Source organism: Notothenia coriiceps, unplaced genomic scaffold, assembly GCF_000735185.1.
Source record: "Notothenia coriiceps isolate Sejong01 unplaced genomic scaffold, NC01 NC01_scaffold00037250, whole genome shotgun sequence".
NCBI classification, from domain to species: domain Eukaryota; kingdom Metazoa; phylum Chordata; class Actinopteri; order Perciformes; family Nototheniidae; genus Notothenia; species Notothenia coriiceps.
In genome coordinates this window covers 5,322,781-5,347,405 of record NW_011369951.1, presented here as the reverse complement: position 1 = coordinate 5,347,405, position 24,625 = coordinate 5,322,781, and the positions used below count along the sequence as shown (strand labels likewise).

The 24,625-nt window shown below is 41.2% G+C and overlaps 1 protein-coding gene across 1 annotated transcript in view; it reads right to left on the bottom strand.

Annotated features, from left to right (window-relative positions):
* Positions 1–22,998, bottom strand: part of LOC104967209 (protein furry homolog) — a 43,785-nt gene extending 20,787 nt beyond the window's left edge. Inside the window, exons 1-28 of the mRNA XM_010796626.1 lie at positions 22,661–22,998; positions 16,041–16,144; positions 12,298–12,351; positions 11,339–11,478; positions 11,132–11,222; positions 10,923–11,002; positions 10,750–10,830; positions 9,691–9,859; positions 9,313–9,405; positions 9,110–9,208; positions 8,328–8,429; positions 7,843–7,946; positions 7,223–7,331; positions 6,986–7,072; positions 6,520–6,691; positions 6,243–6,375; positions 5,941–6,048; positions 5,152–5,407; positions 4,831–5,013; positions 4,652–4,738; positions 3,792–4,051; positions 3,468–3,657; positions 3,095–3,219; positions 2,779–2,836; positions 2,501–2,592; positions 2,143–2,315; positions 1,025–1,185; positions 359–469 (exon numbers count right to left, since the gene is read on the bottom strand). Coding sequence (XP_010794928.1) covers positions 359–469; positions 1,025–1,185; positions 2,143–2,315; positions 2,501–2,592; positions 2,779–2,836; positions 3,095–3,219; positions 3,468–3,657; positions 3,792–4,051; positions 4,652–4,738; positions 4,831–5,013; positions 5,152–5,407; positions 5,941–6,048; positions 6,243–6,375; positions 6,520–6,691; positions 6,986–7,072; positions 7,223–7,331; positions 7,843–7,946; positions 8,328–8,429; positions 9,110–9,208; positions 9,313–9,405; positions 9,691–9,859; positions 10,750–10,830; positions 10,923–11,002; positions 11,132–11,222; positions 11,339–11,478; positions 12,298–12,351; positions 16,041–16,144; positions 22,661–22,730 — 3,492 coding nt within the window. The 5' untranslated portion in view covers positions 22,731–22,998. The remainder of the gene's footprint in view (positions 1–358; positions 470–1,024; positions 1,186–2,142; positions 2,316–2,500; positions 2,593–2,778; positions 2,837–3,094; positions 3,220–3,467; positions 3,658–3,791; positions 4,052–4,651; positions 4,739–4,830; positions 5,014–5,151; positions 5,408–5,940; positions 6,049–6,242; positions 6,376–6,519; positions 6,692–6,985; positions 7,073–7,222; positions 7,332–7,842; positions 7,947–8,327; positions 8,430–9,109; positions 9,209–9,312; positions 9,406–9,690; positions 9,860–10,749; positions 10,831–10,922; positions 11,003–11,131; positions 11,223–11,338; positions 11,479–12,297; positions 12,352–16,040; positions 16,145–22,660) is intronic.
* Between the last annotated feature and the right edge of the window lie 1,627 nt (positions 22,999–24,625).

The following is a 24,625-nucleotide window of genomic DNA, read 5'->3' as shown; positions in this document are numbered from 1 at the left end:
TTGCTTTCATCATACGAACAAGACGATAAATAAAATGTTCTTCTTAGTCTGCCAAATGACTGCTATTTTTCAAGCCTGCTATTGATAACAAGAGCTCAAAGTACATTTTCAAAAGGAAGAATGTGTGAAATAAACACTGGATTGCTGGAGGATCACAGTAGACTGAAATAACTTAAGACTAATTGACTTTGATACCGAACTTGCCAACACTTCTCCATAATAATGGGGAGCATTTGGCAATTGTTATTGTTTATATACAGGAGTTTTCATAAAGCAGGCCTCAGCAAGCTATCAGATGAGCTTTCTATGTCAGCGCTTTGTTTGAATGCATCTTAGTGATAAAGTATTGGCCACATACCCGCTGATCCTGGCAGGCGAGTATATTATCCAGCCACTTATAGAGGTATCCATCTGGAGAGAGGCCCACGTTATCAAAAACAGGTCCGCAGCACAGCACAGCAGACATAGCCTGGAAGAACAAACAGTGAACAGTTGTAATAGGAAACACTGCACATAGCTCAGAAAGGCAATAGGAAATGTGTGGAGTTATCATGTGGAATTAAATGACAGTGCTCATGTTTATTGACCAACAAAATCTATTGTTTTTTTACACCTAGAGATAAAAGTGTGTCGTGATGTAATAATCAAAATGATGAAGCCAAAACATTTGCGCACACTTTAGTTTAGAGAGTTTACTGTATTTCAGTTTGTCTTGTGGTTGGAAAACAATCCATACCAAACAGTAGAAATAACTTAAAGACATAATCTGATGATGATGCAGAATCAATGTAATGCAGGGGCTTGCTTCACAACATATATTAGATCATTATCCAAAATGGATTTATTCTATAATAGTCAGAAGTAATTTGGGGATCTATTCCGCACCTTTTCTTAAATCTTTTGTGATAAAAACAGATCAGTCCATTACAAAGATACATGTTTCTTCTTCTTCCTATTAAGCCTTAGTGGGTAATAGATGAGTAAGAGTTTGTGAAAGACAACTGAATCCATATTGAGGGTTTACCTTTAGGGCACAATATTGATATCTTGTGATCTGGTGATTCCTGTCACTGTAGCGGTCCAGAGGGGTGAACATGATGCTGAAAGGTCCGGCCCACTGACTGAAGAGGATGAAGAGGTGATGCCTCAGACTCTGCTGCGGAAACAGGAAGCGTCTGTGGTGCACTGGGGAGGGAGACAAGAAGGCCTGTCATACGTCTACTTATTGAGAGTCAGCTAAAAGTATTTTAAACTCTTAACTACTTAAAGTGAATTCATCCAGTTGGGACTTGTCAATGCTTGGCAACCGATGAGTCATCAACTGTCTTTGCCTGCTCGGTCCTTAAGCTGAACTATTTTTGTTTCTACTCCCCTTGGGCTACTTCTAAATATAGATCAATATCAGGAGTCTTGTGCTCCATGTGTTATGCTAGCCCAGGGTATATGCAGGAATCCTGAAGTCAAATGTAATACCTTTTAAGACCTTTTTTAAGACCCTTTCCATACATTTAAGACCTCATCGCCACTTCGAGTTCTAACCGGTTACATTGGCGACACACTTCACCTCACATTTACTATATACAGTATTGATTGTCCTTCCTCCTTATCTTCCAACCATTTGGACGCAAACTTGCATTTCCCCATAACGATGTTATTTAACAACCGGCGTAAACGGACCTTCCTGCACTCACAGCTTGATAGCGTGCGATGTCCTGTTCAGATGACGTCAAATCCAACGGGATGCCATAAATAAACTACACAGAATCACACTACACACCTACGCAATGATTACATTCAGGCACACTTTAGAATACAACCTCTTTGGACCATTTATATACTTATTGAAAATAAGCTACACAATGTAATACCTTGGAAAATGCAGTTTAATACTTTTTAATAGCCTTAATTTTCGCGAAATTGATTTATCAACTTTTAATACTTTTTAAGACCCCGCGGACACCCTGTAACCCCAGCCGAATGGAAGCCTTTGATCAAATTACAATTCAGAAACTAATATGAAGGAGAGATGGATTTTATCAGGCATCCATATAAAGAAATTAATGTAGTCATTTATCAATCTGACCTGCAGAGCATTGTCTGGCCTGATGAGAAAAGCCCTTAGGGTCAATGTGTTCTGCATACCTGGAACACATTGGATGAGGTTGGCCACCATGGCGCTGAAGTGAGCTCGAATGTCTTTAAGGATCTCTGCATCTTTGTCATTCTCAGCTTCCAGGAGCATCCGGGTTAGATCCACATACTCCAGGAACAGAGCGCCCAGGGCAAGGGTGTCACGTTCCAGAGCTCCGTTTGTACTGAAGACAAACAGGGAGACGCCCAACATAAAACTATTAGAATACAGCAGGTCATTAAGAGGAGATATGAAGCACAAATGTTGATGATCCAGTTTTGTTATTCTTCTTCCGCTCCGCCTTTGTGTACAGTGAGTGTCATACAGTGCAGTTTGGGGCTGTAATGTGTCAACTACTGCCTCACTAACCTGTCACTGATGACACCTGCATCTGCCAGCAGCTCAAAGATCCGCAGCAGCTGCAGCCTCAGCACGTCTCGTCGTTCACGTCGCTTCTTGTTCTGGAAAAGTATCATTTAGAAAAATCCTTCATTACTAAAGTGTTGGTAATTATATCACAATTCAAATTAGTGGTTGAGATGAGTGAGCTACTTGATCAAATCACAGCCCACTATCTAGTTATTTGACCAATTAAAAACAACAGTATACATTTTGGTCATACTGTGCTATAAATACAATGAACCAACCTCAGGTCTTCTTTCTAACGCTTCTTTCATTAGGGGATGTAACTCTTCCACAAGTTCCCTGTGTGCAGGCAGAAAAACATAAACAATCATCTTGAAGTCAAATGTATTTGCTTTATAATAATACATTTTTATTATCAAACCCCTACTGTGAAAAGACTGGCAATGAATTCACACAAATACAGGTCAACAAAAAGACACTATCGCAGCTTAAATATTATCAGGGATTGCCGCAGTAGATTTTGAAAGCAACAAATCAAAAATAAATGTGAAATTTGGTTTGTAATGCAAATATACTTTAGATCTGTATCTGAAATACCTGAATACAAGGGAATTGGTACGACCGAAGCCCAAAACTAATGACTCTGTCAACTCAATGCTCTCTGTCCTCATCAGTGGAACCAGCTGCTTCAGAAGCCAGGCCACAGATGGGCTCCCGATAACCTGAAACATCAAACATTTATGGTTCAGTCACACAAAGAAATGTCTAAACTGCACAAATTACACTGAGAGCCATTGAGCTAAGTGTCTGTGCAGTGAGAAACATATCAGCTGTGCCATTCATGAAAGACAGCTACTGTGTAATTTGATGCCTCGCGCTTATATGTCAACAAGCTCCGTATGAGCACCTGATCCTGGAGAGACAAAGCACTGAGGGAGCGGATGAGGCCAGAGGAGAGGGAGGCAGCTACCTTGTTATCGTAGCTGACACCACTGTCAGGCGTGGCGGCTGAGATCTCAGGTGTCGATGCTCTCAGATGACCCGGGCTCATGATACTGGGCTTGGCAACCCCAAAGCAAAGGATCAGGTAGTTTCTCCACAGGGTTACATAATTGTCCCCACTGCCAGACGTGTTGGTCTTCTTTGCATACACTGGATTACTGAAACACAGAAAGAAAATGATTATTTGTAGCTGAGTTGATGTGTGGGTTAAATCAGGGTGATATAGTAACAACAGAAACACAAAGTAGGGATGTACAGATAATAGAAAACAGAAGTGTTGGAGGACACTTACTTTGGGTCCACTAGGGGCATGAGCATCTGCATTCGAGTGAAGGCGTAGGGCCAGGCGTAGCTGAGTGCTGTGGGGCAGTGTTTGGGCAAGTTGTCCTGTCGGAGGAGGCTGTACACACAGAGCACCCAGGGGTCTTTCACAGACTGGGCAAAGATCCACACGTGTGAGGGGCTCCTAATGTCATAATGACTGTTTACGAGCAGCGCGTTCCACTCCACAAGCCACTGAAGGTCCACGGGGTGGCCAGCTGGCAGGGTGGCCTGCAAAGAGAGAGGCACAGCAGGGTCAAAGGTCAGGATATCATAATAGCAACATTTTAATAATCTACACATCCTTATGTCTAGGAATAATTGATTCAATGTGAATAGGCAGGGATTAAAGGAAATAAATCATCAGATAATCACACAGTATAAAAATAACAATTTGATATCCCATATAAGGGCATTTCCTGTATTATCTGTTTCTCGAAAAATCTGGATTCTTAGCATCATGTTGACAGCTTTATGATTATATAAGAGAGTCCAAAGGTCAACAGCTGCTCAGTTCCAGCTGTTCATTCAGTTTTGACATGCCAGCTTACCAAACCAAGCTTTTCTCTTACAGTCAATGTAACAAACATTTGCTGTTTATATGAGCCAGATTCAACATGTGCCCAGATATTTTAATGACACTTGATCTTTTCAAGAACGTAGCTTGAATTTCTGCAGTTGAAGCAATTAATGAGAATCTCACATTTCTATCTGGAAGTCACCTGATATAAATACAGTGTGAATAGAATCCCAGGGAAAAAAACGCAAATAAACTGTCGACACATCTTGATTTAGACGCATAGGTTTAGTTACAAGCTATCAACAACTTACTGTGTCTGAGACTGAAACGTTGACAAAACTTTCCAGGATTACCGGGCTGAGCTGGTCCATGATGTCTATCATTGGTTTATCATCATCCTGCAGTTGACAAAACATAACGTCGTAGACTGTCAACACAAAAATGTATGTATTTTGTCTTGTGAGTCTTTTCAACTTTAGTCTCATTTTACCTCAGACTGTCCAATGGTCATAAAGAGACTTCGTATCTCTTTCAGTATAGCAATGGCGAGTTTTCGGGTGCTCAGCTGACAGGAGCAGAGCAGTACGAGCGCCAGTCCCTCCATCGCATGCAGCACAGTGGAGTGAGGGCCTCGCTCTGCAGGTGTCTTGAGACTTGAGCCAGTCTGCAATAGCTATGACAGAAATATCAAAAAATAACAACAACTGATTTCACAGAACAGAAGAAAACCTTTAAAAATATCCTATTGTGATACATTTTTCCAACCGCTAATAGGCACGAAGGTATGTCATAATTGTCACAAAGCTCGTACCTCAGCTGTGTGTATTTTTGCGTTGTCACAGCTCTTCCCCGGGGCGGCCAGCGTTAGTTTCCACTGTGTGAGCAGTTGCAGCAGGAGTTTGAGGGATGTATCCAACAGTCCCTGGTGAGTGTCCTGGACCTCACGTAACAGGAAGTTAGTGAATCCAAACAGAACGTCGTCACGCCAGTCAGGAAAATCTACCAGCAGACTTTGCAAGGAGTTCTGGGCAATAAGTCGCAGCTCGTCATCCATGTGGATTGTCAATCTGATGACAAAGACAAGAAAAAACTAAATCAAACTTTCTTATACGATTAAACTTCAATTCATGTTTTAATACCAATAAGTGTGTTTCATTTCACTCCTTAAGATTACCCGGTAGGCAACATTTTATCAATGCACTATTAAGTTGGCCTGATGCACATAGTAGGTTTGTTACTAGTTGCCAAATATCTGAAATGACAGAACAGTGCCGATCTGAAAGGTGTTTGTCAAATTCTTCCATTCTTCCAACAATAAAAAACAGTCATGATAGTTTTAGAATCATACAGTAAACATTGTGTGCCACAGTAAAAAGTACTATGGCTTTAGAAAACATGATTACAGTTGGCTGCAACAATAAAACATCAAAGTTGAAAACAAAAACTGGGACAGCAGGTAATTCAGGAACCTTCTCGGTTGAGCTTGTTTCTCCAAAACGCAAACATTAACAACACTTGATCTGATCTCCATGTAATTACGTGCCACCAGTGCTTTGTCTACTTTATAAACGGGTTTCTTCCAAATAGAGGAGCGACTCACCGAGAAAGCAGGTCTATGAGCTCGGGTTTGGACATCCCATCAGGCAGGATGCGTGGAATGGCAGCGACACATGTCCTGAACAAGTCAATCTTGGGCTTCCTTTCACCTCTGAAAACATCAAATTTGAAGTTTGAAAAGTTGATTGCAATGTGTTCAACTCTCATGTGATCAAGCATTGGGACAAATAACCGTACAGGGTTAATTATTTTAAGGATGGGACTGGAAAAACATTTCACACTCGGGAGTTCTGCCAACTTTAAATATTTTGGCAGCTCTGATGACTGAATGACGTTAGTACTCACGTGATCATATCCTCAGGCTCCTTGTTCAACATCTGAGCATTAGTCATCATCATGCAGCGTCCCACCTCCTTGTCCAAGTGTCTCAGGATGTTGTCAATAGCCTTCCGCACGTTAAAATAATACTGTGACATCCCTGGAGAAGGAAAAATGGTTGATATCAATGTAACATACAGTATCTGCACCATTTAAATTCCACATTTGATGATAAAGCTATCCTTGCTATTTGAATTTTAGCATTTCATTTTAGACATTCCTCACCATGGTCTGTCTCACTCACCAATGACTTTGGCCTCTTCATCTGTCAGCGTTTTGCTCAGGTATGTCTTCTTCACTCGGAGTGTATTTCCAGAGGGTAAAGTGCAACCAGTGTTAGGCATGGGAGGCTCGCCGTCCTTCTGCTGCAGTTTGTCGGCTACGACCAGGAATGCTCTCAGTCCAATATTCATTCTCTGCACAGAAAAAAGTTACTTTAACTTGAGCTGAGTTACAATTAATGGTAAAGCTGTGACATTTCTTTTTGGATCGATAATATAACTAGTAGTCCATGTTCGACTTTATGTGACAAAAAGAGATTTGCTGAGTAAGATGTCATTCTAACCATAACAACACTTTTTAAACCATTTCAATTAATTAATTTTGGTAGACACTATATGATAAAGAAGCAGTCAGGAATACATTTTTAAGCAGGGCTAATTTACATTAGTATCCAAACACATCATATCAAGTGAATGTTGAATGCTTACCTCTGGATTAAGACTAAAGGCTTTTGCAGGTTTCCCAACACAAAGAAGGTCATAGATAATCTCTTTCATGGCAAAATCAAGTCTTTCCTGAAATAATACAAGAAAAGAAAGTGAGGTTGAGGAAGCATGACTTTTAAAAGATACAAATACAACATTGTCTTTTAAGAGTAACTTCAAATGTCTTTTGTGTGACAGTGAAACTTCTCGAGTTAAGTTTGGCAGCATCCTTGCATTTACCTGTGCAATAAACTGAATGATTTTGACAAAGATATTGAGAGGCATGTCTCTGGGCACCACACTGCGGGATCCTTTCGGGAAAAGGTTTGTTATAATGGTGTTGAGGCGGCTGTGTACACAGAGAAAATAACTTGTTATGAACACACCTTACATAAACATATACAACATTTGAAAAGGTTGTGTACAATTACATAGACAATTGTTTGTATGCACAGTACTTAATTGCTTGAAAGGAGGTTTATTTTTAGGACAAGTTTATATTTGGCCCAATTAACATGTTTAAAAGTCTAGCTTGATCTGTTTGAGCTCAGGCTCATAATAAGGTGTGTAAAGATGCTGATAAACTGCGGCCACTGGCACTAACAGCCAGGTGTCTGCCTAGGCATAACAACAGAGCATTCCTTTTCCTGCAAACTCCAATAAAATCAGGAACAACAATGGAGGGTTTGCTGTAAAACTGCGACTGGAATTTACTTTATTGTTCTTCCAATACACCTGGAAACATCTTGTTAGTAACAACAAATGTTTCACCCTATGTCATTAATGGGCATCTCACAGGTCTCAAAGGTCACTGATCCATAAAAAACACGGTTATAAAAGAAAAACATGTATTTTCTTACCCCTGTGTTGCAGTGTTGCTCTCACACTTGATTCTGATCATGTAGACCCACAACAGTCGATAAAGGGACTCCAATGCAACACGAGCCATTTTCGGGTCTCTGCTCTGTAATACAAATGTAATAATAAAATGAATTCAATGACAGAACAATCTTTAATAGTATAGGTTGTAATACAATTACAGAATTACAGGGATTATTATTGTAATCAGATCAGGCTTATATACTATAATACTATAAAAGCTGGGTAGAATAGTTATAATAATTATGGCCTGGATTCATTCAGAGCACTATTTTCATGCCGTGCATACAATGAAATACCAAGTAACTAAGTACATGAGCACAATTCGGTTTGACAACTGAAGCAGAGGCAAACATTTTACTTTGAACTGACACAACCTTAATGTATCTGAATAGCACCACTATATATCAAAAGCAAAGACCACTGTAGTCTGAATCAAAAGCGGTTGTTTTCAAGGTTACGTTACCTTCAGATTTGAGAGGCAGTTGTTAAGGAAGATATGCCATCTGTTGAGGAAGAACTGCTTCTGGCTGACACACAGCAAGCACGTCACCAGCGGGTAAAACGCCTGCAGACAACAGTTGGCGTTTATTTATTATACAAGGCATTGGTAAAATAGCTTCACATTGATTTAGTTTCAAGAATTATAGTTTCTACCTATTGCGATGGTCTGTTAAGTGGATACTTTGAGCAACTATGCAATATTTTGCAACCATGTCTGCATAAATGCAATTTAAGACGTAAGTAAGTTTACTTTTAAAGACATAATGAGGTTTTCTCCTTTGTTTATGCTTTTTGCTGACAACACATCACTTTAAAATGTGTCTTCTTGCCTAATTGCTGCCTCAGGGAAATGCAAACCTTCTGTAAGAGCAAAGTACTGTTCCATAAGGGTTGTTGTCTTTCTATTTCAAAGTGAACTGCCGTGGTGAGATGCTTTATTGAAAATACTTTGGAGGGAAGGGATGTTACAGACGCTCACAAGGTATACTCCACTGTGTTCATGCTCTATTTTATGCTTTATAATGGCAGCCCATCTTCCCCTTATAAATTATTTCTAGTGTGGGCGATGACGTTCTAAGAGAGCATAACACAACAGTGACCTTGAAATGCTTGAGGATAAACAGAGCCCACAGGCATCCAGGCAATGTAAGCATGCAGCACGTGGGCGTCAGAGTGAACATGGAGGTGTACAAAACATACAGGGCCGACAATCAGTGTCAATTTGTTTTCTGCACATTAACTAACCAGTGAGTGCTTCTTCCTGGAGGACAAGTCCAGGGTTGTGTCGTACAAGCTGTCCACAAAGTTCCTCAGGCAGGGAACGTTCACTTCATTCTTCACGGCCTAGGACAAGATCACATACGGTCACATAACAAGACACAGTCCTCTCAAGAATAGTTCTCTTTTACCATTTGAATTGATGTAAGAAATAAAGGAAAACCACTTACTGCTGCAACAGGAACCAAAATTTCAACAAAGAGACCAGCCAAGGCGTGCTTAATGTCTTTGTCCTTAACTTCCAGGAAATATTGGGCGCACTCCTGTTGAAGAGTCAGTGGTGAATGGTCAAATATACTGTATACACTATTGTTTAGTCAGGAGATAAACTGATTTGATACTGAATGGCCCAAAAATTATTTAATTCATAGCTGCATACCAAAGCTTATAGGAAACATAGACAAGGTCAAAGGGCAACATTCTGGACAATCCTGAGAATATCCTGTATATTTTTTGTACGCAATGGCAATATAAGACTATATATGAGACGAGTATTGCAACAAATCATTGAAATATTATAGAGTAAGGATTATAGAAGTGTTTTGTACCTGCATGAACTGAAAAGAGGCTTCAAAATCCTCGACAGGATACATCTTTATTCGGAAGAACTTGACTCCCATAATGAGGCTTATGGTACTCTGGACTACATACGGACTTTGCTCTTTCTGCCGCAGCTCCTTTAGCTCAGTCATAAACTTCTTCTTCACAGCAGGAAACCTGGGAGAGAGAAAGAAAAACCTAAATGAGATTCTATAAAAGGATGTGCCTCTATATCTCAGTCAGACAAATCCAAATTCAGCACTTCCTAAAGAAACTTTTGTCACTTCAGAGACGTGATGCAGAGAGAACATAGGCAGTTTTCAGTGAGCATGCATCCAGAAATACTACCCCACGTCTTACCACCAGCATGCAGACTCTGAGTCTGTGCCCCAAGATGAACTCCTCGTCTAGCACCTGATCCCTTGCCCAAATTGAACCAGAGATGGGATTCTTCAGCTGGTCTAAATTTAGAAGGTAATTCATCATGGGAGCTCACTATGAGCATCTCTTAACCTCTTCCTGGTGGTAGTGTACTCAAACCGAATAAATCCATTTTTGGATCTTAATCGTGTGAGGAGGAAATGTTTATCATTTCCACACACACATTGATTGAGAAACCACATGTGAAAGTATGAAAAACAGTTCATGGTATAATTCCTGACCTCTTTCTTGACCTCAGAGGAAAGAAAATATTTCTCAGTGAAATATCTCCTGCAGGCGATTAAGCAGGGCGCACTTTATAAAGCTCACTAACCATATCTCTATTTAAAGGGTTTGTTCCTTGCTGCAATGATCTGAAAACTTCAAATAAACACACATCAATTTCCAGTCCTAGTTTGGTGTGAAGGAGATCTGTCTAAAAGTGTTTTGTTTCTACAGTCTGTTCCAGTCTCTTGAGCCGGGAGATGTTTGGCAGAAAGGCATTAGGAATGATAACACAGCATTATGATGTGGCATGACACCAAAGCCCATCAGAGCAGAGGATGAAGATTTATGTGCCAATGTAGACGGAGGGGAAACCAGAAAAAAATAAATGATATAATCGTAGTTCTTTCTTTGTTACTTACTTGGACTGGGCTAATACTCCTATGATTTCAGCATAGAGGTCTGCTACAGTGTGCATGTTGCCAGTGTTAGGACCATGATACCTTAGGGAAACAGAACGTAAGACAATTTAACTCCAAAGAACCAGTTTAAGAACTAGCTAAAACTGAAAGAAAGAAGGAAAATTGGAGCTTACCCCTCTTTGTATCTAAAGTGCTTAAAGGCTAAGTTAACGACTTCATTGACCAAACTGTCAAGAGCTGGGTAGAGCGGCATCTAGTTCAGAATAAGGGAACAAAATGTCAGGAGAACGAATGTTCAAGAACAACATATTAACAGTTTTTTCTAATAACAGTTCTTCCTTAGTGAGTTGTATATTACAAAATATTAAGATAGTTAAGTCACCTGTTTCAGAACTTCGATAAGTACAAGAGAGAAGATGAAGTCGATTGCCAAATCCCTCCTTTCAAGTAGATAATCTTTCTGCTGCTCATCGCTGTTAGAGAAACAAAACAAGAGATACACGTTTTGTTTAATCATACCGTGCATGTGAGCTTCACCAGTGCTTGTGTTACCATTGTTGCACGCAGTGAATAATTGAATGATTCTCACTTTTTGGACTTGGTGTTGGATCTTGGACGGTACTCATGCAACTCCTCATCTAGTCCATTTTGTCTTTTGTACCAGTCAAACAGCGTGCGCAGGATGGAGGGAAGACAGTACTCAGCCAAAGAGCTCATGGTGCTTATCAGCTGGAAGAAGAAGACGTACAAATGACTGTTTGTGTTTGGCAGTTAACATACCAAAGCAAGGGATGGCTATCAGTGTTTCCTTTGTTTATTTGTACGGCAATTTAAACTCAAATTCAAACAGCACAACAGAATGAGGTTCATATCATTATATTTACTGCATTTGAACAATAATCGGAGGGAGGGAGCTTTTAAGTAACAACCAAAGCTTCATTAATGGAGAGAGATGGGATTGAAGGGTGAGCCGGTCCCTTTTTAGACTAAGCAGAGAGACAAGGTGCCCATGGGCAGCCTCCCTTACTAATGGGGGGGAGAGAAAGGAAGGAACGGGTGGGATGGGCAGGGCACACAGGAAGGGAGGAGAGTGTAGTTGGGCTTGGGAACACAGCAAGCCCTTCATTCAGCACGAGGCCGGAGAAGAATCCTGGCTCTGTGTGGCTGCTGAAAGGCCTAACGCAGCAGCACAAACACACCCCTGTGGCTGTGAAAGGGCCCTCTCTGAAGGACACACCTTGCAAAGAGCCAGTGCCAGCTCCGAGGTAAACACTCCTGCCCTTCACTGGCTCTGAAAGACCTTTAGGGATGTGAGCAGGGCTTTGATGGCTCAGAGCATCATAGTAGAGCAGTATTTAAAACTCACTTCCATAGGTGTTCATAGGGAAAGGCCAAATAGTTTCATGTTCAGATACAAAATACAACCACAAAATCATCTTTTAATGTTGTAGGGGTGAGATGAATACAGTTTAGCAAAAGGTGATGCTGTGTAGGTCACTCTCATATACATTTTTATCTTGACTCCCCTGTTACTTTAATAGCACTTACTTGGTCAAACTGAGGATCTTCTCCCCGTTGCAGCGACTTTGTTAAAGGCTTTTCCTGAAAACACAGAAAAAAAGGAATTTAAAAAACTGTACGTTTTTTTATTTGTACAAAGTCAAACTGGTGTTTTCTGAAGTTTGGTCTAAAGCTCTATCCGCACTGTCCAAAGAGTCTGTGAAGTATTTTTGAACTCATTATAGAACAGCTAATGAGAGAGCCATCAATCTGTCTGATGCCAGGCATGAGCAGGCAGGGCCAGATATTAGAAATGGGACGTTCATGACAGCTCCCATTATTACAGTCTTCTATCATCTGAGTTAAAGGCCTTCATGAAGGATTTGGGTTAAGCAGTCTTCTCCTGCTGTACCGACAGTCCTGACTTCTGTATATCATATATTTTTGTAAATGAAGGCTGGATGAGATTTAANAATTATGAGGTGCGGTTAACGAATTTTTTTATCTGCCATTTTGTTTGCGTTGGTCACACTTATAAGACGGGACAGACAACGACACCCGCGACATGATTCTGAGAGCTGTCCTGTACACGAGACGGTTTGCTTCCCGACCCCGTGTCACACGTAATGTAGTAACGGTACGACTTTTGTGGGACTCGTACCACCACGCTACCTCGTGTTACGTCTGTCCGATTGTTACGAGAGAGAATGTGTGTGTGTTAGTTGTGTATGGTATTCATTTTTTTCTTTGCTTACGTCAAGTTGATGTACCGGGAGGTGTCTCTGACACGAGACCCATTTGTTCGTCAAATCGTCAGCAAACACTGTCTCACTGATTAAATACTATGGGTGACTGGAGGAAATGACCTGATCTTTAAGGTCACAGGTTGGACGGAAACCCTCATACATCAGGTCATTTCCTACTCTTAGTCACTGAACGTAAGAACATCTCTAACCATTTAGAGACAAGTGTTTGCTGACGATTTTCGTAACGAGAGATTTATCCAGAGGCAGAGACACCATCCGTACATACACTTGACGTATGAAAAGACATAAACTTAATTTACACGATGACACAAACTAACACCACACATCTCTACGAGGTGAACAACCGGACAATCAGTCCAACAGGAGAGCCCTCGTTACGTGGTACGAGTTCCAACACAAAAGTCGTACCGTTACCATACATTACAGTGTCGACCACGGGGTCGAGGAACAAACGTCTCAGTGTGACAGGACCAGACTTCAGTAATCATGTCGCCGGGTGTCCGTTGTCTGTCCCGTCTTGATAAGTGTGACCAACGAAGAAAGGGGAATTAAAATTCGTTAACCGCACCCTCATAATTCTAGATTGAGCCTGTTATAACGTTAACGCTAATCTAAACGCTATAAACAAAAAATCGCTGGGTTGCCTTCAAATGAACATTTTAACGCCGGTATAATAGGCCATCTGTCCAACCGTAGGTTGCACGGGCAGAGATCGTGGGGGCGTCGTGCGTCGCATGCTGCATCTTTCTTTGATTTGATGTACTTTGAGAGGCAACCCAAACTGAAATTTCAGTTCGAAGTCAAATTCTAAGTGGGACATTATCTACATTTTGTACAGCTACCTCGTAATGATTGGACTGAGTCTACCAAACAAAGTGGTTTGGAAAGAATCCTTTCGAGGTAAACCTTCGGTAAACCTTTCCATCCGAGAAAGTTTTTTATGAACCGGTCCACTAACCTAGTGTAGACAGAAGTGGAGATAGTACCGGTGAATACTAACCAAATTGTACCGACCATGTACCACCCTCGTGTCGTGGAGACTAACCACACCTACTGACTGTTGTGTCTTCTTGTTTTTTTTTTACATTTTTTCAACCTCAACGGCTTGCGTTACGGTATTAGTTACCAAATGTGACCCCACAGACTGGGAGCACGACAGTCTCCCAATCCTCTTCCCCTCCCAACGAGGCAGTATATCACACATGTGGCCAATGTTATAATCAGGGTAGTCTGATACGGTGGTAAACGTACAACCTGGAGTAAGTGACTCGACACGGAGTCGATTTTTAGGCGACAGGCTGGAGTGAGAACCTTCCGTGACCTGACCAGTGTTCCGTCTCCTTCGAGTATCGCTCGTCGAGTGTTTGTCCCTCATCCTCCTCTCATCCTCACTGCTCTTAACGCACCAGAGGGCATGGTTTGTGATGAGGGGTAAAATTTTGTGTGGGCGGCAACCCGAGACGCGCGGTACCTTTGATACGGGTCGACCTGTCATGGTCACTAAGGTGTTTCCTGTACCTGCAACCACCTAAAAAGATCCGTTCCGTAAAACCAGAACTAAGTCCTTGTTGGACCTATGGTAGAGGAGGAGGGGTGATCATACCCGCCGCCGACACACGACCTCATTCCGGTCGCAGTAGTAGAAGTAGTTCCCGGACCCTCCAACGACCAACGTGTACTAAGACTTTCAGAGTAACTCGTGTTAACAAGTTTGTACGAACCCGTAAGGAACTGTCTAAATAGGTTCGAGGAGCACAGGACTTTTCTAGAGCTCTTCTTCTAAACAAAGACTTAGTGTATAACAGAAGTAGACAGACACGTCGAAACAGTCTCTACGTGTGAGAATGAGATGTCGTGAGAATTTTTTACGACTATCTTGAAAAAAGTTGATAAAAAAGACGTGTTGTGGACTACATATGACTAGAGTAAACTGACAACAAAACACACGTAAAAGGAAATTGAATGACATTGTTCAACTAGCAAAACCATTTTGGGTCAAATCGCAATCTCGTTTAAATTCTAGAAAATGTGGAAGGAGTTTACTTACCAACAGGCGAAAAATATTGCAATTGCGATTCGATTTGCGATATTTGTTTTTTAGCGACCCAACGGAAGTTTATTGTAAAATGCGGCCATATATCCGGCTAGAAAGGTTGCATCAACGTGCTCCCCGTCTCTAGCACCCCCGCAGCACGAGCTACGAGTGAAAGAACTAAACTTACATGAAACTTCCGTTGGGTTGCTTTAAAGTCAAGCTTCAGTTTAAGATTCACCCTGTAATAGATGTAAAACATGTGATGGAGCATTACTAACCTGACTCAGATGGTTTGTTTCACCAAACCTTCTAGGAAAGCTCCATTGGAAGCCATTTGGAAAGGGTAGGCTCTTTCAAAAATACTTGGCAGGTGATTGGATCAATCTGTCTATCACCTTCTATCATGGGCCACTTATGATTGGTTAACAATGGCTGGTACATGTGGAGCACAGCACCTCTGATTGGTGTGGATGACTGACACACAAGAAGAACAAAAAAAATGTAAAAAAAGTTGAGTGTGCCGAAGCAATGCATAATCAATGGTGTTTACACTGGGGTGGTCTGACCCTCGTGCTGTCAGAGGGTTAGGAGAGGGGAGGGTTGCTCCGTCAGTATAGTGTGTACACCGGGTTAAATATAGTCCCACAACTATGCCACCATTGCATGTTGGACCTCATCACTGAGCTGTGCCTCAGCTAAAAATCCCTGCCTGACCTTCACTCTTGGAAGGCACTGGCTGGTCACAAGGCTAGAGGAAGCCATAGCCGAAGCAGCTCACAAACAGGGAGTAGGAGAGAGAGTGAGGGAGTGAGAGATTGCGTGGTCTCCCGTACCAAACACTACTCCCACATTTTAAAACACACCCGCCGTTGGCTCTGCGCGCCATGGAAACTATGCCCAGCTGGACAGTACCAGCTGATCCACAAGACATGGACGTTGGTGGATTTTTCTAGCAAGCATTTGTCTTGATTCAGAACAAACCTGGATACCATCTCCTCCTTCCCCACTATGGACGGGACGGCTGTGTGCTGGAGTAAGGCCAGCGTCATCAGCTTCATCAAGGGCCTGGGTAGGTGCTGAGTTGCCACATGTTCTGAAAGCCATTGGACATTGTCAAACATGCTGGGCATTCCTTGACAGATTATCCAAGCTCCTCGTGTCCTGAAAAGATCTCGAGAAGAAGACTTGTTTACTGAATCAACATTGTCTTCATCTGTCCTGTGCAGCTTTGTCAGAGATGCACACTCTTTACTCTACAGCCTCTTAAAAAATGCTGATAGGAACTTTTTTCAACTATTTTTTCTGCACAACACACTGATGTATACTGTATCTCATTTGACTGTTGTTTTGTGTGCAGTTTCCTTTAACTTACTGTAACAAGTTGATCGTTTTGAGTAAACCAGTTTAGCGTTAGAGCATTAGAGATCTTTTCACCTTCCTCAAATAAATGGTTGTCCCTGCTTTGAACTGCTCTTTGGCAGACTGCAGAAGTCATTCAATTAAATTACCACTTATCTGTTTCATCTGCTAAATACAGACTTCAGCTTTTTGTCTTGTCACAACACGAATACATGAAAACGAATTACTTCAATTTCAAAGTTCATCGGGTCTGCAAGTGTTGTGCTTTAACGTGATTGTAAGGCCTCCTGAATACTTAGCAAAACTACTAAGCCCAAAAATACAGCAAGGCTGAGATCTTTGAATTTACTATGTTATTAAGCTCTAACCAAACCCGCTTTCTAATAGGAATTCCACTTCTAATTTTGATCCATATGTGCTCCTGACAAAGTACAGGCAGGAATTTGCCACTAGTGAGGTGACTTCTTTCCAGTAACATGTATGCATTACATGCACACACTCACACATGCACACACTCACACATGTACACACTCAGGAGTCAGTAGTTGAAGCAAATGTGTCTCTCATTGTGAGGCAGTAAGTCTCCTCTGTCCTCTCTGAATATTTTACGCATTAGATTTACGACTCTTGGTTAAGTGGACGTGCATTTAGGGGTTGTAGAGTTTCAAGCTAAATAAAACTCAGAGTTATAATGAGATGTTTGTATGCAGTTCTTTACTATATTTAGCACTTCTGTGTCTGGAAGCAGCAGAGTGTAACGCTGAGGTACATTTGAACTTGTGTGTTAGTTTGGTTGGTTGTATGGCCTAAAGCAAGCCATCCGTAATTAAACGTGGGCCACATCACAACGCTGGGATGAAGGGTGTTCACATGCACAAGATTTTTGCTTCCCTCAAAGGGCAGTGACATCTTTGGTACGAAATGAAAACACCAGCTGCTGGCCGTGGTGTTTTAATTTCCATATGCACTCTGCTCACTGTAGCAGTAAGAAAGAAGGAGCCGACTCGGGGCAAACCGGTGCCCTTTGGACAGTCTCTCCTCAGGAATGTTCAACATGTTGGGAACTTTATGTCCATGTTTGGAAGCTTCTCAGTAATACTCTATTTGGCCATCTCTCCTTGTCAACAGATCTGTGGTTTGTCCCACTCGTTTCTGCTTCAGTTGGCAATGTTTAACTTAACAAAGTTGTTTAACGTCTCGTTCTTTTTTTGTCATTTGTGCAGCCTCTCCCGTGGGGAACGGATACAGTAAACCCCCCATTCCTGCAGTCAGCTGTCCTCAGGGAGAGAAGGGTCCCCCGGCCATGATGCCCATCAGCATTGACCCTGAGAGCAAGCCGGGCGAGTACGTCCTCAAGAGCCTGTTCGCCAACTTCACCACAATGTCAGAGCGCAAGATCCGCTTCATCATGGCCGAGCCGCTGGTGAGTCCTCAGAGTGAAGGTTTCTGCTCTGTGTGTCGTGTAGTGTTGCTTCAAATGAAACATGAAATAATAGGATATTGGTATTATCTAAGGGGAGTGATGTCAGGACATTGGTACTCTTTCACAGACCTCCAGCTCTTTTTTCCTTGTAAATCTTGCAACTGCTCATCAAAGGTTGCATGATATAAGTTGTGTGGAGTCTAATGAAAGCTTAAGTTACAGACTAACAGATTATTACGTTCAAGTTTACAGAGGCTGTTAAAAATGCAATACGTTTGACAGTAAGAAAAACAGCAAAGATTAGAAGACATTTCACAGAAAATACAAAGTTTTCTGTTGGAGAAATTCGTTTTTTTCTTGTTTGCTAACTTGTTAGTCATATCATGACCCATTGTGGGTTTCCCGACCCCCAGGTTGTGAACTGCTATAACAAAGTCAGACAGGAAGCCGGACAGACTGTAGCTGGTTTAACTCTAAGGAACAGTGGAGTAAGAAGTATTACGCTTATTTAACTAATTCCTAAAGTTAAAACTTAAACCAAAAGTAACCATACAACTAGACAATGTGTTTTGTAAGGCACCACAAGGCGATAAGGTAGAGAATAACAGGTATATGTTTTAACCAAACATCATTTATTTTATGCTTATCATACTGTATGTTTGTTCACCCTAATATGCTGACGTTTGTTTTTGTGACAACAAGCAGGCTGACTCATGCTACTGAAGCCCTTAACAGCTTAAACGTCACTGTGATATACTACTTTGCAGGCCTTCGGCATGCAAATGAGTCTCGCACACACACAGTGTGGAGAACATGACTACCTTGTCAGATTTAATTGATGTCAGCTGAATGCACAGTGGTTTGTGTAAGCAGGAGCTCCATCAGCACGGAATAGGAAGCAGACATGCTCCAGTGTTTACATGCTCCAGCTGAGTTTAGCATGAGAAACTTAGGGATGTGATTACAAATCTGGGAGAAGTCCGGCTACCTTACTGACATAATCTAAGTAACAAGAGAATTTGTAAAGAGGATATTTTTTAAGTCTCATAATAGCAGAATGATTGATCAGCATAGTTTCCTCAAACCTCCTGCTAGATGTATTGCTGATTCGTATGCATACATTTATATGAACTATATTTCACAGTAGAATAGAACTTTAGTGAATTGTTACTATACAGCAGAGCTGCAACTAGACATTATTTTCATTAACTAATAAACATTACTTTTTAATTAATTAATTGTTAAGTTTATTGAAATATCCAGAAATAGAAGAAAATTGCCTATCATATTTGTGCAGAGCCAGAGGGGAGATCTTCAAAGGTCTTGCTTTGTTTAAACAAATAATCAAAACCTAACAATGTTCAGTTTACAAGGCTTTGTGACAAAGAAAAGCAGTCTCTCATGTAAGAGGACAGAATCAGAGAAGGTTTGGCTTTTCTTAGGAGACTTTTACAAATCACAATTATATAGACAAAGTTATTGGGCTTTAAGATCAAGGTCAACTATCTAATATTTTAATTAAAAAAGAAGTTCAGGCTTGAATATTAATTAGCAAGTTGTATTATAATTGCATGTGAAACTGACTAAGGCTTGTCTTTTCTATCCACTGATTTCATTCTTTTGAATCGTATAATTTATGAGTCACATGCCTCAGTATCTTTATTTGTAACTTATGAATAAAGATACTGACTAATGAACATTTCAAGAAAATTAGATAAAGTAATAAGCTGATAACAAAATCTAACTTTTTGTCTTGTGGAGTTAGAAGTGGATGTGTAGGAACAACAACAGCTGTCATTAATAATTCTGCTTGCAGACAGGCAGGCAGGCCGACAGAGAAGAGCCACTGCACCACTCACCACCTGCTCCCAGAACCACATTACTATCTTTACGAGTGCTGCTGAAATTCAACTGAGAATGACAAGCTGATCCATATTACTAAGAAAAACGATCACCATAGCTGTAGCTTTATGCCCTCAGACGCCATATCATTGCTTAACCTTTGTTATGTCCCAGCTTAGGACAACAGAAATAAAGTAAAATGTAGAAACATAAATATGATATAGATACAATGCATACTCTGCTGTAGTAACGATTTATACAGATTGTACAAGGTTGTATATACTGTATGTTTAGTTGTGGTCGCTATGGCTGTCTCCAGTTTTAGGGACAGTGATTTATAGGAAGCTGTTAGTCACCAGTCCCGGTCTACAGGGAAGTGTTAATTACCACAGGGAAAGTGAACACCCCCTCATGTCAGTGTAACTCCCTCTAGGGAGCTGACAGTGGGATGTCTCTCTCTCTCTCTCTGCTTTTCCTCTCAGTGGAGAAATGCCTGTCTTATTTGTTTTAGCCCTGCCTTGTAGTTATTGGCAAACATTGTGCTGTTAATCCTCATCATCCAGGTGAATTCGTTCTACTCAATCTGGCACCATCAACCATCTGTAGTCAGTAATAATTCATCAGTACAGAAGACATTTACTAGTTACTTGCAGAAAAGGATATAGTAAACAATAATGCTGTATATATATTAGATAATTCATAGTATTCATAGGCATGAAGTTGTCTGTCATTCTAGCGCGGATGGGCTTCTCAGATGGGCTTTTTTTCATCGGAAAAGTTCTTTAGAGCATGAGGCTTAGCTGGCGTGCTGTTACAAGAGAGAGAAATAGAGCGAGCCGCACGCCATCAGCCCACGCAGTGTCAGTGTGAAACACATCCGACTATTAGCTGTTTTGGATTAATCATCAACAAAGTGATGTGCTGTGATGTGGCTGTCCGACCACTGAGACAGCAGAGGGATGAATGAGGCAGAGCAGAGGAGCGAAAAGGAAAGGAAAGCAGATGCTTCGATTTGTGCAAAGACAGTTTAGGTGGGAAGTTTAGATAGTGTTGATTTAACCGTAGTATTAGAAACCACAGTTGAAATAGATGACTTTATATCATGCATTTTAACAATAATTATGCTGCTTTCATCTTAATCCCAGATACACTATGCATTCAGTTTTTTTTCTTGCGTTTTATATACTGTGTGACTCTATACGACAGTGACCCAGACCTTTATGTGTGGCAGAATGTGAGTGCAGTAGTTTGGACACAATAGGTCATTATGGTTTTTGTAATTTAACATGATGAACATTATAGCTCATGGTTAACTTTTCAGTGATTGTAAACAGAATACTTACTGTGTATATTAATACTTCATTAACACATATAGTCTCTCAAATGTACTAAACCAAGGTCTGCTTTATTGAACCAATAACATATTTCTTAAGAACAACAAATCTAAGAAGCTTAGGAAATGGATAAATTACTGTTTGTTTAACAATGTTGTTGTCTTGTTTAAGATACTGTATGTTGTGTTTTTATCCTTTTCTTCTAAACTAAGAAAGCAGCATGTGTCAGCATTATTTTTAAATCTCATCCAGCCTTCATTTACAAAAATATATGATATACAGAAGTCAGGANAAGGCCCTTGCATAGAATCTGAATGAAAGGAGATACAGTACCGTGGAACATGCTGTGCTTGTCAACATTTAGCCATCCTCCGATGATGTTGCATAATCCTCAGAAGGATTATGCAACATCATCGGAGGATGGCTAAATGTTGACAAGCACAGCATGTTCCACGGTACTGTATCTCCTTTCATTCAGATTCTATGCAAGGGCCTTCAGGCTGCAGAAGACATGTAGCATAATAACTTACTTCTGATCTTAAGTATTGTAACATGTCAGATATGGCTTTATGGTAAATGGTAAATGGACTGCACTTTATGCAGTCTTTAAGACCCCTCAAAGTGCTTTACATACTACATGTCATTCACCCATTCACACCCAATCATACAGAGCAGTGTACCTTACTCAGGACCTAACATTCACACACACTCACACACCGTTGGCCATGCCATCGGGAGCAACTCAGGGTTAAGTATCTTGCCCAAGGATACATCGACATGTTGACTGTACGGGCTGGGATCGAAACCACAACCTTCTGGTTGAAAGACGACCGCACTCCCTCGCAGCCACAGTCCCTAAATTGTAATTAGTAATCTAAACTGCAGGCTGTGTATCATAAGCTTAGTTCTCAAATCCTTGTATGACTACCCATTTCTCCACCTTCCTGTTTGTTTGTTTTTTCAAAGATATTTTTTCTTCAAAGTCCGCCTACTCATATCTTACATAAAACAGAGTTATGCCATGATCACATGCAGAGATGCGTCCTATCTCATCCTCACGGGCCACAATGGGAGGCAGTGGAGCTGCAAACTCTGGACAGAATAAGAAACAAAGCTGAAGCTCCACTAATCCTATTACTGTGCCCTTGCACCTCATAAGAGCTATTTAGACTCTGTCTGAGACTCATAGACTAAAGTAATATAAGGCTAGATTTTAAAGCAGGAGAGATGACTTGCTGAATCACCATTAGCAGAGTGAACAGAACAGTACACAGGTTAATCACAGGAGGAGTAACTGTACAACAATGTTGTGCACCCATGTATAATGAGCAGCTTCTTCTTAGCTATTAAATACTGCTGGATACTTGGATTTATGTCCCTGGCTGTTGCCATGAGACAACTGAAAACCTTGTGGAGTGTGGTGCTCAGTTGCTTAAAGTAAAATGCTTCCAACTTTGCAGCAACTGGCAAGCTGAAGACTAAAACACAGTCAGCTCTATCTGCAACAAGCAACAGCACATCCCGGTCAGACCACAACAGGAACAAGAGGCTCCAAAGTCAGGATCCCAGTAGAGCTGCAGCCTCAGACAGCCACTCAGCTCTGTCAGCTGAGGACAAACAACACAACAACAAGAGACGAACTGCTACTCACTGCCGCTCCACGATTTCAGCAAGGACTTGATGCTGATTTCAAAGAAGCCTGAGTCCTGCTGGCTGGCCATGGCTGCAGCTTCCCGTTGACTGTCCCCCTCTACTTTTGGTTTCCCTACAGTAGCAGCGGCAGCAGCAGCAGCAGCTGAGCTGGGACCAGCAGGTAGTGCCTGCTGTCACCTCTCTGTGACGCACTCAATGCCGTGCTGACAAGACCCTGAGCAAAACACACAAGCACTGCTTCACCCCTCCTCTTGTGTCCTGTCCTTGGCTATCAGCCCTCGCTCTCTCCTTCCTTTCACACTCTCTCGACATCTCTCTCTCTCTTTCTCTCCCTGAAAAGCTGTGGCAGGCAGTGGGCGGCAATGCAAGCTCCCTTTAAATAACTGCGCGGAGGCTGAGAGTGCAGGAAGCAATCCTCTTAGCAGAGTGCAGTTAATAATAACTACTGTTTGTCTGCGTGCAGGGCCTGATAACGATGACAGAGCTGGGTTTGTGCATCTTTCAGCGTGACAGGAAGCATCTGACAGGCTGCAGCACTGACAGAGGAGATGGACAACGAGGGAAGCACAATTTATACATTTAACAGGCGACATCTGTGAGGACAGTGAAAAGAAGAGGGCACTAAAGTGATCATCAAGCAGACAGGATTAACTGCACACAAGGGATCTGAATGGGATCAGGGGCTGACTGTTGGTTTTTTACCTTTGTATGTCTTTAACCTGGTTTATTTCCCCCAAAAATTGCCATTATTTGTATCAATAAATAGAGAAAAGTGTTCCAATGGTCAAGGTGACAAATTAAGCATTCCTATTTTGGCCGTGAAGTCCAAAAGTAGTCCTTTGAAAAAGTAAATTCATTTTAAATCTGCCAGCTTCATACTTTGATTAAAATTACTTATAAACCAATATCATTCATTCCTCTTTAAAACTGTATTTTGTGTAACATAATATAAATAAATGAATAAGCACATTTTTTGTACCAATGCTGAAAATGCGATGAAACCCATCTACATTATATATTTTCCAGTCAAACATTAAAATTCCTTCTTTTTTTTCATGCCATTAAATCTAATTCAGTCATCTGACTGCATTTTTATAAAAATAAATGTCCTCGTTGCTTTTTCCTGGATGTGTAACAATTCAAACAAACACTTGCTATGTAAAGATCAGATCCATGTCATCAACATATGGACTATAAACACACCCGCCAACCCCCCTTCCTCCGCTGCCGCTCAGAGCTCTTAGTATAATCCTATCAGAAGTCTGTCTGTCCAACCAGCGACAGCCAGGCACTTGCCCTTCATTACATAACACACACTGCGATGAAGAAGCCATCACTGGCTGCACTGTTTAGTAAACACACATTTCAGGGGCTCAGGCCCTGACTATACCCTGCTGGCAGTATTGCTGACTGCCCCTTACAGTGCCTCTGTGTATATAATCCCAATTTCCTGCCCACAGCAGTGAATTTGTTTTTTTAAATGTGGCATTGCTAAATAAACCACCATGTAAAAAGTGCTGTTGTGACTTGTGCCATCATTTATGACGGTTGTTTTTGCAACCTGTTACGCTTGCTCACAAGTGACACACTCACTCATTTTGTCACGCCATACATTATTACCACTCCAGGGAATGTAGTCTGAGTCTTTCTTTTGAAACATGACTGGGGACAATGTGTGTACAGTTTGACGGTTATGCAAATACAGAATATACAAAATATGAATTAAAGGAAGTAGAAATGTGTTTTAAATTTTTTTTAAATTAACGAATAACCACCTTAAGCTGGATAGTATGTGGAGACAGAGCTTTGAGGCTCATAATGAAACGGTGAAATTAAGAGAGCTCCAAAAGCTTACGTAAAGTGGTGTGTGACACAATTCACATTATGATATACTGTAGTTGGTATGATATACCTTTCACACACTCAGTGGTGCATCCATCCGTGGTGTCTTTTTAGCATGCCT